Source organism: Magnolia sinica, chromosome 4 (assembly GCF_029962835.1).
Source record: "Magnolia sinica isolate HGM2019 chromosome 4, MsV1, whole genome shotgun sequence".
Taxonomy (NCBI): Eukaryota; Viridiplantae; Streptophyta; class Magnoliopsida; order Magnoliales; family Magnoliaceae; genus Magnolia; species Magnolia sinica.
Window position 1 is genome coordinate 29455261 of NC_080576.1, and position 14212 is coordinate 29469472.

General features: G+C 39.8%; 1 protein-coding gene across 1 annotated transcript; it reads left to right on the top strand.

Moving 5' to 3' along the window:
• The first annotated feature begins 215 nt into the window (after positions 1–215).
• On the top strand, positions 216–3843 carry LOC131242931 (uncharacterized protein At5g23160-like). Its single transcript, XM_058241911.1, has 2 exons — positions 216–742; positions 2665–3843. Exons 1-2 carry the CDS (start codon positions 392–394, stop codon positions 3196–3198), a joined length of 885 nt encoding a protein of 294 aa, XP_058097894.1. The 5' UTR covers positions 216–391; the 3' UTR covers positions 3199–3843.
• Positions 3844–14212: the final 10369 nt, after the last annotated feature.

Below are 14212 nucleotides of genomic sequence, written 5' to 3' on the forward strand. Positions count from 1 at the left end.
ATCCTGCCCGAGCCCAACCCAATGTCGGGTCGTCTCGGGTCTGTCGGGTTGAACCCGCCCAACTTTCAGCCCTATACTCTCCACTTCCGGGACAGGTATTTAATATCCGAAATAGTACAGTGGCATTTTAGTAAAATAATCAGTGTAAGGAAAAACGTGAATCCACGCAGTCCAGTCATCACCAAACGAAAGAAATAAATAGAATAAAATTGAAAGTGAAAATACAACCACATCAGATATCCTCATTTTTGTATTCCAATTTCCTTTGATTATTATATTTTCTTTTTAAAACTATTATATTATTGCTGGGGTTCTCAATAGAACTGAAATATATGGAAGATGCTGTTTCTCGATTTCAAATCCTCTTTTCCTAATTCCTCCTATCCTTCCAATGGCACCCAAACACTCCCCAAAATCCCGGAAATCCAAATCCAAGTTCTCATGCTTTCTCTCTTGTTTTGGCCGGAACGTTTCGGATCCCGCCCCGAAGAAACTGCCCCGAAATATTGGCCGCAAGAAATCGCCTTGGTCTTTCTGGTCATGGTTTCGGGGAGGGAAATCGGTAAGGAAGACGGTGCCTGTCGACGCCGCGATCGTCGAGGACGCGACACGTGGACAGTACGGGGACGAGGAGATCAGGGAGGAGATCGAGGTCGTTAACGTCGAGGTGGCCGCGAAGAATCAGATTCGAGCGGCTGGCGATCCTGTATCAGATCAAGCTGTTGTGGACGGAGCTCGAAAGGTTCTGAAAATTGAACTCTGACGAATGAATTCCTCGGGATTATTTCTTGGAAGTGTATTCGCTCGCATGAGATTAACCCTTGTTTTCGATGTGGCCCACACGTGTAGAATCCGGGGCATTCGTCGAGTGGGGAATGCCCTGGCCTGAGAATCAGGTCCATCGACTCATCAAGTAGGCCATGATTTTATTAGAATACGGACGGTTAGATATAGAACCAACCCACCATCTCAAAGTGAATGCGTGGCCTAGCTGATGAGCAGATTGAGATCTTCTCAATGATGAGTGGCCTGGATCTTGCACACATGTGGCATGTGGATCCTTATGCGAGCGAGTATGCAAGACACTCTTGGGATGGACGATTACCGGAATCTGGCAGCTTGTGGTGGGTCATTCATACGCATCGAAATGTTGAAGCGATTCACCAATCCAGATTGTCCAGACCGTGGCCCACTCAATAGACGGTCATGATGCAAAAGTCTCAATGAACGGATGGAACTCGTAATCATCAGGGCGGAGCATTTATTGTGATTTGGATATGTCCCATCACCGTACGCACGACATAGATGTTCTTTAATCCAAACCGTTCAGATTGTGGGACTCTCTGTAGACAGCATTTCACTGAATTTTGCACTCAACTGATGATTCTAGCTTCCATTTAGCAGCCATCAGATAGACGGTTGAGATGAAAGGAGTCGCCGTCGCAGCTCGAAAAACGAATGTTTTCTGATCGGAGGTTTGCAAGGTCCAATCAAAATGATTTTGTGCATGCTCAATTTCTACGGTGGGGCCCACGTTTTGGATGGTTTGAATTGATGAATATGCATGCCACGTTGACTATGGATGTTTGCAGACACCGTTGCACTTTCTCTGGACAAAAATATCCTCTGTTTTGCCTTCACGTCGTCCAAGCTCTTGGGTGTTTGCGGTGGGGAGCGTATGGTCTCAACTACCAACTGCTCTTATTTAAGTTTGTTAACGTGTACTCAATCCCGTCAAACTTGGTACCCGTGCATGAGATCACCGTTGATTTTTTGGGCCGTACACCGAAAATCACGCCCATCAGATCTTAGTTGATTATCAGAGGACTTTTTTACCACCACACGATTGCAGTCCTCCAAGTTGTCTATCAGGGTAGCGGATTAGGTGTTATCCGGGAAACACCTTAGCGGGTGTTACCCTTACCGTGGGGCCCACCTTGATTATTTGTTGTGTATCCACGCCGTCCATCCGTTTCTCTAGCTCATTTTATTATCTGATATTAAAAATCAAGCAGATCAAAGACTCAGGTGGACCACACCACAGGAAACAGTGGTGATTGAGTGAATCACCATTAAAAATTCCAAAGGGCCCATCGTAATGTTTATTTTCCATCCAACCTCTTGATAATATAAAGAAGACCCGGATGAAGGAAAATACAAAGATCATCTTGATCCAAAACTTTCATGGACCAGACATCTTTTAATGGCCGTTCTTCACTGTTTTTAATGGTGTGGCCCATCTGAGATTTAGATCTCCTTAAGGTTTGGAATAATATCCTAAAATGATATGGAAAGACAGATGGACGGCATGGATATTTAAAATACATCAAGGTGGCCCCCACACGGTTAGGATAACACCCACTTTTGTGTTACCGGGGTAACAGCTAATCCGCTTCCATCAATCAATTGCTAGATTTAGCCGACCTGCCTGGATTTTGAGACACGTCACAACATGATGGGACCAATTAATGAATGGTCCAGATCTAGTATACGTGTAAGAAAAGAAAATCTCACGAGAAACAAAAGCGCTAATTTCTCGGGCAAACGAACCGCGATAAACTAGAAGAAAACAGCAAGCGCCGGCGCTATGGTACAAGTTAGCTCCCGGGCTTGTCGGTTTCCGGCGTAAGTTAGCTTGTTCTCACTCTCTCAGCACTTTCCCAGGCCAAGCACGGAGGCGGAAAGCTACCGCAGCACCAGGAAACAAAGCCCCCTGACCTTTCGATCCCGCCAAAACGCGACACGAGTAACAAATCCCTGACTCTCGGCCGGAAAACTGACTCCAGGAAGACCGGAAGCCAACCCGGTTCGCCGGATCCCAGGCCGGGAGGTTCAGCCCTAACTTCCTCCTTGACGTTCCCTCCAACCGGCAACGGGAAACAGTCACGGCACGTAGGTACTTCACGTCTTGCCAACCGGAAACTGACACACTCATCGGGAAGTAACGCGTCCACCGTGAAGCTGGATGCCGTTGTAGGAATGTCGATTCTGATGGTGGCGCTTGCATTCTTGCTGTTGTGGGGCCGGGTCTGCGCGATTGTCTGCACGTCGGCTTGGTTCTATTTCATCCCTCGCCTGAGAACGGCCATGGATTCCGTCGGGAGTGCCGGAAAGGGTGCCATGGAGGTTGACATCGATTCCAGCGAGTATAAGAAGAAGGTGATCATGGCCGGGTTTCTGGAGAGAAACCGCCGATAATCTCCGGACGCGCAATTTAGCAAACCAATAATATGTGTACTAAAATGCGCGAGTGAGTGGTATTCACGCGTCTCGTAAGAAAGTGGAGACGCGGTCCGACCCCAGATTTGATCTACGAGAATTGATCACGTACACGCAACGGTACCGCAGCTTGTGGTACCATAACATTTTTCCTGACAAAATGGAAATTTTTAGGAAATCAGTACCATGAAAAAGTCATGTCCCACTATATATATCAGATTTGTCGAAAATTAGGCTGATCCACTCTCTAGGTGGGCCACACATGACTCTTGAATCAAACCTTCGGTTTTGAATTATTCCCAACAAAGTCGTCCGTATGATGAACGTTCCAGGATGATTTTTGTGCCAGGAATTCACCATGGTGAGGTCTACCGGTTTACTGGTACTGATGTGCTATACAAGTGGAATTTTGGCGGGAAAGGTGGTACGGTACCACAAAGTTTAATCCGGATTCCGCGGTGCGGTGAATGGGGCCCGGAAATCAGGGAAATCTGATCCAACGGTTCCTATTTTCTGGTTCTCGTTTGGGCCAGGGTCTACTATAGAGTATGCCTTTACATGTTCTTATTTGTATGTAAAATATAGAAAAATGCCATGAAAATGTGATGATTCGAAGTTCGAGAAGTTTGGTGGTTAGGGGTATGGTAAGATGAACTCGAGAGCAACGTTTCTTGGACACGCGCCTCTCACACGTGCAATCTGGGCACATGTATTGGCAACCAAGCCTTTGATGATGGGACCCACTGTGTAAATATCTGATCTAGGAATTCGATCTGATCATCTGCTGTGCCAAACATGTGCAATAAATGGACAGCTGAAAAAGGTCGACCTATGGCCCAGATTAAACATACACCATTGGCTTATCTAATGGTGACGGACCCGTGGTTCTGTAATTCAACCCTGGAACTTAAGAACAAGACACACGTGTAGATGAGGGATGTATTTGATTTTCGCTTAGTAGATATATATGATGGCCTGGCATGGCATGTTATAGTCACCTTGGCTAAAGGTTTAATTCAACTAACAGTGTTCCCATGTCAAGACAGATAGGCAGGAGACCGGACATGTAGTTTAACTATCCTTTCAATCGCCGGTTGTACACGTCATTTATGAAAGAGTAGAGGTTAATCTTTTCTAATGAATAGTAAAAACTTAAAAACTTTATTTCAGTTGAAAAAGATATATTGTCTGAGTAAGAGAAAGATATACTAGGCTAAATATCTTTAACGATATTTAAAGTGTTTTTTTACGGAATTACAACTAGCAATATAACAAAACATTGGGCAACCGAAATAAGTTGAAAAGTAAACTAAGTAACCAATATTTATTCGAAAGGTCAACCAAGTGGCCGATAATCATCTAGAAAGTCAACTAAGCGGCCAATAATCATCTAAGAGCTTGACTGAGTGGTCGAATGGAATGCGATCGAGTCAACAAAAAGACTTAAGCGGTTATTAGGACAGGTGACACATTTAGAAGGAAGTTTTCAAAATGTCATGTAGTGCTAAAATGGTTATAACAACCATCAGAATGTGTGAAGCATTTAGAAGGTCAATAGTGTTGAAACAGTTACAGCAACCGTTAGAATACGAGAACAATCTACGTGGCCAGGTTAAGGCTATAAATAGCAAGGGAATTCAGCAAACCAAATAGTCTCATACCAACCTATTGAAACCAAATTTATCTTTCAATCATTCAGTCAATTTACATTTCTTAATGTAATCCTTTGATTTTGCTCGTTGTTTACATTCTGTAGTGTAATCCGCAACGTTAATCAAGTAGTTGGTAACTTTAATTACAATTCAGATGTACGCTCGCATGCTGGATTCGGTTTGAGCATCAATCAGAGTTCTCTATTCAGGAATGTATTTTACAGCTATTCTCTGCGATTGACTAGAAGAATTCCTTTCTTTTTCTTTTATCTATTTTGAAAAGTCTTTTCGTACGGAAGGCGAAGGTGTAACCCATTATTAGAGGACACCCTACCCTCTAACTATCACCTAATCCTTTTAACATACTGTACAAATGGATGAATAAGCGACCGATCTTATTTGATCTCAGTCACATACTATGTATCTACCTATCTTGGTGCTTGAGGTCATAGTCGTTCGGTTTAAATTGAGCCGCACATTCAATTCCAGCATACTTGCACTTATCATGTGACAGAAACTGTAAATAAAAAATAATAGGTTTTTGGCACACGTGATGGGACTATTTGGTTGTCATAAATATTCATTGACCACCGGCCGTGCGAACATAACGAGTTTTTGGCATGACCAGTGGGATTAAAAACTACTTGACTATTAGAAATATCTAATGTGCATCGATCGTACAACAATTTTGGCTATCGGCAAAACAATAGGTTGTCGGCATGCCCAGTGAGACATCATAAACTACTTGATTGTCGTTGCCATAAATATTCATTGAGCACTAACCATGTGAACACAACAAGTTTTTGGCATACCCGGTGGGACCATAAAATACTTGGTTGCCAAAAATGTTCATTGAGCATCAACCATGCGAACACAATAGATTTTTAGCACAATCGGTGGGACCTTGTCTTTAGCTTATAAGTGCGATATCACCAATTGAAAAAATGAATATGAGTAATCGAATTGTTGGAGTTGAACCCTCCACACTAATCGCACTACCTCCAACCAAGGATGTATCAGTTTAAGCAGCTTTCAAAATTTTAAATTTTAGTAGTCCAACACTCAGTACCAAAAATTAGGAACAAGCATCGACCTTTCCAACTATTTCTCTTGAAGAAATAATGGTCATATTTCGTGATGTGCAAATGAGCATTTAATATGTTCAAGAATATAAGAAAGCTCAGGCGAAGTTGGTGCATACGCAGGCCGATTAGTTTTGTATTCAAGCTGAGAATATTAACAGATATATGGCTAGATGACCGAGGCCATACATCAGTTGATGGTCATGATTACCAAAAGAGCATTTATTGCAACACAGTATAACGCCGAATGAAGTTCTATCAGTAACGCAGTGCAACTGCCACCTATACTCCCTTGCATCGAAATCCACTGCTGATTTCATTTCATGAAGTACGGAATATTCTGCTACCCACCGAGTATAGGCGACCAGAGCAGAATGTTAGGAATGTTGTTCCCAAAGATTTGATCATCAAATATTTAGAACCTTCAGGAGTACTACTCTCCAAATATCTCTAAGAATATCTCATCATTTGAAAAGAATGTAAAAGCCGACATCATTAAGTGTATCATAACTAGATACGTAATAAGATTTATTATAGTGTTGATTACGCTGCCTCATTAATTGATACCTTTAAACGTGACCACGTGGCATCCATGGGTATGTGCCACAGGAAGATCAACCTCATGTATTCCCACCTGTGAGTACAATTTTCGCCAGCATTAATCCCTTAACGTTGACATGGGCGGCCTTTTATTCATCCACCTCAGGTGCCAAAAATAGGTGTAAGTAATTCTAAACTCTAATCTTTAAATTTTTTCCATTGGATGTGGTCTGTTGTACTCCTTGTCGACAAAAAATCTAAAGTCACCGCTGCTCTCTGCATATGAAACTTTTCGGGCTGCCGTCCATCAATGGTTGGCAATGGATACCACTTTTCGTAACCGTACATACATTGACACTATCTAGGGAGAAATCTGCACCGTACATTGTGATGGTGACTGATGGTAAAGTGAAAGGAGCTTGAGAGACATGGAATGAGCTTTTAAAAAAGTCATCTTATTTATTTAACGGCCTTCCCACTCGCCAAATGGCCTAATCTGAGTTAGGGACCAGCAGTTGAAAAGTGCACCACACCTTACGTGATGTCCAAATCACATTGATGGCCCTTGAAAATTCGGAGGATATAAAGCCTTCCACATGTGCACGTATTCATAATGCGTATTAATCACCTGATGAGAAACTCAACTTCCCTCCCACGTGGGAGTTCCCTAATTTTCTGGCATCTGATAGTATTATTGGTGGGCCATGCTAATGGAATGAATGGACAATTAATGATTTGATTCAACATACAAAACATACAAGCTTGGGAGATGGGCCAGCCATTTAGATGCACTTGCAAGTAGCTGTTTGGAGATAGAAATTTATGTCATTGGTTGACATGATAGTTTTATGACTTGGTTCGAACATTTTTGAATTCAAAATTCTGATTCATTCCATTCAAGTTTCTTTGATCGTTGGATCTGCCTCATTTTTGTTTACATGCCTTAAAATAAGCTGAGAAAAGGGATTGACAGCTTTGATGTACAGATACATCACGGTGGGCCCGCCCACGGAACTGCCCGTTAGGAGCTAAGGACAGGCGGGGGTAGTACGCAATCACATGGAGTGGCCCACATGACTTTTGGATCAAGATGATTTTGGGAATTTTACCTGAGTTTTGATAAGGCTCACATGATCAATGGATTCGATGGAATATACATGTCATGATGGACCTCACATGCAAATTGTAGAAAGAACTAACTAAAAATCACCTTTCGTAAAGTGCCTAATGTGTATGTCTTAATTACATAATTAATAAAGAAAAAAATAAATCAAAATTTATAATTATCATAAATAATAAAATTTTAACTTTAATAATAGTCATAATTTTAGTAAAAAAAATTTAAACCCCAATTTTTAAAATAATAATTTGAGATACACTTTTACTAGAAGAATCCTAACATAATTACAAGTTATTTTTAAAAAAAAAAAGAAAAAAAAGGACAAGTTATTTTTTAAAAAAAGAAAAAAAAAACTAAAACTTATTTTAAAAATCAAAATGATTAAAATAATTTTTTTTTATTTATTAAAATTCCATTCTTAGTTAGAAGCACATATTTTTTTTTTGTGAAATGGACAGGCGTGAACCATTTTGTGAGTAGGTTCACCTCAGATGGCCCATTACAATAAAAATTAATAGGGATCAAAAGTTATAACTGATTTATGATTTGTCTTCTTTTGATTCGAATCATGCTAGCAATATATCTATGCAACATTCTGCATCAGGCCACCTAGGGAAACTAGCTATGAATAAACCATGTTGTTTACATGCCGTCATATCAATTCATGATTAGGTTAGCCTAGCCAGACTTCAATTGGGCCCTGAAGAGCGATTTTAAATGTTTTAATCGTGATTTTAAATTGTTGCCATATTCTGCCAACCTAAGCTTTGGATGGAGCTGATTTTTCTTAGATATAGTATTGCAACTGATGGACTGAGTAGATGTCACACAAAAATCAAGATGGAACATATATAGTATTCCAAGCAGCCGTGAATGAATTTGAAGGAGTCCTGATTCAATGGGGGCACCTTGCAAAGATCTACGCAGACAAGACACGCAGTCATAGATGTAGGCCATTCATCATGTAGGGTACGTTGAGCATTCAATGGGCCGAAATTAATACTGGTCAGCTAATCCGGCGGGTTAGACTTCAACAAGAAAAAATGGTCCCTGTCGGTGCTCTGTGGGCCCCACCATGATGTTCGTGTTTCATCCATGCCGTCTATCTATTTTTCTAGATCATTTTATGATATGAGACCAAAAATGAGGTATATCCCAATCTCAAGTGGACCACATTACAGGAAACAGTTTTGAATGAACTTTGACCATTAAAAACTTTTTGGAGGCCATAAAAGTTTTGGATCAAGATGATCTTTACCTTTTCCCTTCATCTGGGTCTGTATGACCTAATCAACAGATTGGATGTCAAATAAACCATACAGTGGGCCTTAGGAGGATTTTAATGGTGGATATCCAATCACTCACTATTGTTTTCCTGTGCTGTGGTCCAACTGAGATTTATATCCCTCTCAATTTTTGTATCAAGCACTAAAATGATATGTAAAAATGGAGGAAACACATATATCATGGTGGGGCCACTGAGCGGTGGCTGGGTGAGTAGCCAATCCGTTTTTGTTAACAATGCGTCCTATTTAACGAGTGGCCCCAACTCTGACACGTGTTGCACGTACGTATAATTGACATATGTTCTACCAGCTTTTGTTCGGAAGTCTTGGTACACGTGCACATTTGCTGCACGTATATATAAATGCGTCCTACCAACTTTTGTTTGGAAGTCTTCGATGCCAAAGCTGTGGAAATGACTAAATCAACCTACTAAAATTTGTAGTCTGTTGTTACGCGTGTGTAAGAGATACATGTTGTTTATCTATTTTACCTATTTATTTTAGAGTATGAGTCAAAAAATGAGACAGATGTAGAACTAAGTGAACAATATCAGATAAAACAGTGGGAATTAAATGTCTATAGTTAAAAACCTTTTAAGGGCCATGTAAGTTTTGAATCAAAATAATATTTTTGTTTACCCTTCATTCATGTCTATATAATCTCACGAGTAAGTTGGACTACAGAATCATGTTCCTATGCCCTTAAAAGAGTTTTAAATTTGAATGATAGACATCATTATTCTCCTTATTTCTCATGGTGAGTGAGCAATCTACCTCATTTTTTGCGTCATGTCTTGAAATGAGATACAATGCCTTAATGGATGGACCGTCGACAGCATGGATCAAACACATACATAATAGTGGGTCTCATATGTTTTACATGGATGCAATTTCCATAGTATTTAACGCATGCTCGCATTGTTTTCAAAGTATAATAAAGAGTATTTCCCTGTATTTCAAACACCATTTTAAAATATTTTAGACAATTTATTTTGATCTAGCTGGGTGAAACACATCCAATTCCTAATGCTTTCTAACTGCATGTGTATCATCCGTCTCACTCTGCAGAGTATCAAAAGTTTCCTCCAAGAACCGATGACTACGCCTAGCTAGAATTGTAGGCGTCGATTATGTGATGCCCGTGGGATGCATGAGTGTGACAGATATCGCTGAGATTTTGAAAACTCAGCAATATTTTAAAGAAACTAAAGTGTGAATACGATGGTACCAAATATCATAATATTTCATGATATCTCATGAAATAAATGCACCCTAAACATTAGGATATTGTAGCGGCCATAGATTTTCGAAATTTCATCTAGTTTGGATTTTTCACAAAATTATCCTGACATCAACATGAAAATATTAAATTTAACTAATTCATTATATAATTGTGGGAAAAAGTAATATAAGGTCGAGCTCTATGTGTCCCATGGTGATGTGTGTCAAAATCCACACCATCGATTAGATACACCCTTTCATGTTGGGTCATGGACCTAAAAATTCAGTCAATCTATAACTTAGGTGAGCGACAACACCGAAAATAGTTGAGAGTGGATGCCCACCCACTGAAACCTTCTTGATTGTTTACAGGGCCTACCCAGATGTGGTTTAGACATCTGGCCCACTTATTGTGTGTGTCCACTTGTATGAGTGTCACACCAAAATTCAGGCCATTTCAAAACTCAAGTGGGCATGATTTGACATGGTTTTAGTTGGTTAAGCCCACTTGAGTTCTAGCGAGGCTGATTTTTGGGACATCCTATAACTTAAAAAAGACCCATGAAATGCATGGTGTAGATGTCCAACATACGTTACAGTAGTGCCCATAGAGCTCAACCCCATTGAAAGCTCCCATGCAATGGACCTCACAATCCCTTTTCCTTATAATTATATAATTTTTAAATTATTTATAATAATTACTATTATTATTATTTTTTTAGCAAGATTTTTCCAATAATATTCCTTAAAAACCTCAAATTTTGAGAAATACCACAATGAGATTTGTTGCTATGCCACCCACTAGCTCATCCTGCCTAGTTGATTATTTTGATGATAATGGTGAACTATTATCTTAAGCGGTTTAATTATACAAAAGTCAGCCTAGGTTTTGAAAATGTTTATTTTAGGTACGTAGGCAAGTGTACGTTTAGTCAAAATTCAGGCCACTTCACTCAAGTGGGCCAGAGTGGAGTAAACTGATGGTTGAAACATTTCTTCTGACCTTTTATTGTAAGGTGGGCCACCTAGGGTGCTAGATGGTATGATTTTTAACTGTCCAGAGGAACGGATGTGACGAAGAACACGTGTTCCATATTAGCTTATGTGTCCCATTAGCAAACATTAATAGTTTTCTAAAAATAAAAAGATGGGTGTGGTTTTTAATTAATTAAAATTCTTGGAACAAGTGTTATGGTAGTCTCCGGACTTGACTGGAATGTGTTGATGACCCAATAAAACTTAAAAATATAGTATATTTAAAAAGATTGTTTTTATTGTTTTTAATAGGAGGAATGATCATCTACACATGCATCACATGTGAAATGGTATCCAATGCATGCACACATGTCAAGATTATGTCGACATATAATTAGAACAAATGTGTAGAACTTCTATTTAGGTGGGCTCCACATGATCATTGGGGTAGATCATATTAACGGGTTCGGTGGGCCTTACTATATGCATGATTGTTAAAAATAGGTTTGGTGTGGTTATGCTCGCATGTTGTGTTCGTGGGGAATTCTAAATGAGAGTTGTGATGGGCTCAATTTCTTTTATGCTAGTTCCGAAATGGCTTCCCAAATAAGGTATGATCATTTAATTCATTGTTATTTTCTATATGTTTGCCACTGTTAACCCATATATTGGTTTTTTTAATTCCACAGTTTAGTTTAACAAAATGTCCCTTGGAAAAGGTGCACCGTACCATAAATATGGACGCCCATTAGTGGTGTAGCAAATCTGACTACTGAAGTGACTTCACTAGGTTTTGTGGGCCCCACCATGATCTATGTGTTGTATCCACACCGTCCATTCATTTGGAGCGACCATTTTTGGGCATGAGCAAAGAATGAGGCAGATCCAAAGCTCAAGTGAGCCCCACCACAGAAAATAGTGGAGACAGTGACGCCTGCCGTTGAAACCTTCCTAGGGCCCACTATGATGCTTATTTGAGATCCAACCTGTCTATAAGTTAAAAAAGACATGGACAAAGGGAAAACACAAATATCAGCTTGATCGAAAACTTCTGTGGCCTCCAAGAAGTTTTTAATTATAAGTGTTCCAACCCCACTGTTTTCACTGGTGGGGTTCACTTGAGCTTTTGACCTGCCTCATTATTTGTCTCATGCCTTAAAATGGTCTCTCCAAATGGATGGACGATTTGGATACAAGACATAGACTATGGTGGGGCCCACAAACCTGGTGATGTCCCTTCAGTGACCAGATTGCTAGTGAACCGGTCAGTTGCTAACCTGCGTCCCACAAATATGGTGTGGTTCAAAATTCAAGTTGTACAACTCATTAGATCAGTCAATTATTCAGATATTCGGATGGTATTATATCATAACTGAGATGAAATTGCTATTGTGCTTGTTGGCAAGTCTATAACTTGGGTTCAGGTCAACCCCAACCCAATTGGCTCAACCTAATTTTGGTCAGGTTGGTCATGTCTTCAGGTTCTTTAAGACAGTTTAGGGTTGGAAAACTTCAACTTGATTTGAAATAAGAATGAATTCAAGTTTAGCAAATTCACATTGGGTTGGGTCAGCTTTGGATTGCCCAAGTCATCTTAAATCACATGAAGGTGTCCATCACATTGATTTCATGTACCATTTATGCAAGTTTGGCAGATTTTCTCTATTCAGCCCAATTACAATTTCAGGAAAATCCCATAGTAGAGTGCCGTGAGTTACGATGTTCTTGGTCCAACTCTAGGTTCAATGATAGATAGACTCTTTCAACACAGAGATCATGGGATTGGGTACCTAAGGGATGTGAGTGTGTGTGCGAGTGTCTATGGTATAAGTGAGTGTTAAAAAAAATTATAACGCTCTTCGCATTATTTAGATACATGTATTCTAAAGGTCCCCTTTAAATAGTAAATAAAATTTTATATTTATGAGACAAATGTTACCTTATTTTATCAAAAAAATTCAAACTATGATAAAGTGTAATAGACTCTTCCCTTTTTACGAAGATTCCTTCTTGAAATCCTCCTTTTACCATCCAAACATTTCTAAATGTCACATCAATAGAAACCATCTTCAATTTTCATTGATTTCCATGAAATTGATGATATCCAAACATGCCCGTCGTTGCATAAGGAGACTTTAACATTCCAATCATTCCACCCAAATGCAAAAGTCACACTAGATAATGTCAGCCTTCTTTTTCTAGACGCATTAATCTTCTCAACAGGACTGTCAATTGCTAAGTAAAACCAAAATTTTGAATAGGCTACTACTCTTCATCAGGCCTAGCCCGTTGACAGATCTACTTCTGAGCCATGGATTGGATGGTTATGAATCCTAACAAAAGTAATTGTTAGATTGGTGTGAGTTTTTCATAGTGGCCCATGAAATCCATTATTGACCTAATGGATGGTCCACATCAATCGATTAGACTGCCTAAATGTCACCATTCAATGAGGAGAAGTGTAGATCTAGTCTTCCGAGATATGATGATGTATGGTGTAGAAATTGGTAGTATGGAAAATGAAGAAAAGAGAACGATTAAGAAATTGTTTCATCTTAACCATTCGTTTTCAAGATTGGCGTTTGTGGAATTGGATTTAAATGACTTTTGTTGGATCGCTTGCATTTAATGGATTGTTACATGTTGCTGTAACGGAGTTATGGTCACATGGGGTGTTTTCTTTCTCATCAATAGGTGGGTTGGTGGATCCATACCGTCCATCTTATTGGTCCTTTCTATGGATGGCCTATAGTTAAAAATCAGTAATGATCCTGTCAATATTGAAGGGGACCTTCAAATGAGTGGTAAGGATGAAATGGATTGAAGTCGATCATCTAGCATTTGTGACATTCAAGCCATGCACCAGGTGGGTCTCACAATGTAGATGATCTGGTCCACTCATTAGGTGGGCCGTAGGCATATGACAGTAAATTTAAGAGAATTGTGACGGTCCACATTCACACAAGCATGCTGCATAATGAGTGGACCACCTTGATCTTCGGAATGCCGACTGAATAGTGGCTCCTGCTAAAGATTATGAATTTTCACATCTTTCCATCATGTAACTAACCAGCTTTGGATCAATCTCAACCAAAATATCCACCATCCAAGCGGGCC

Excerpts from the sequence above, each read along its gene's own strand:
- LOC131242931 (XM_058241911.1), top strand. The coding sequence starts at position 392 with ATGGCACCCAAACACTCCCCAAAATCCCGGAAATCCAAATCCAAGTTC. Across the intron at positions 743-2,664 it reads TTGTGGACGGAGCTCGAAAG|GCCAAGCACGGAGGCGGAAA; the intron begins GTTCTGAAAATT and ends GCACTTTCCCAG.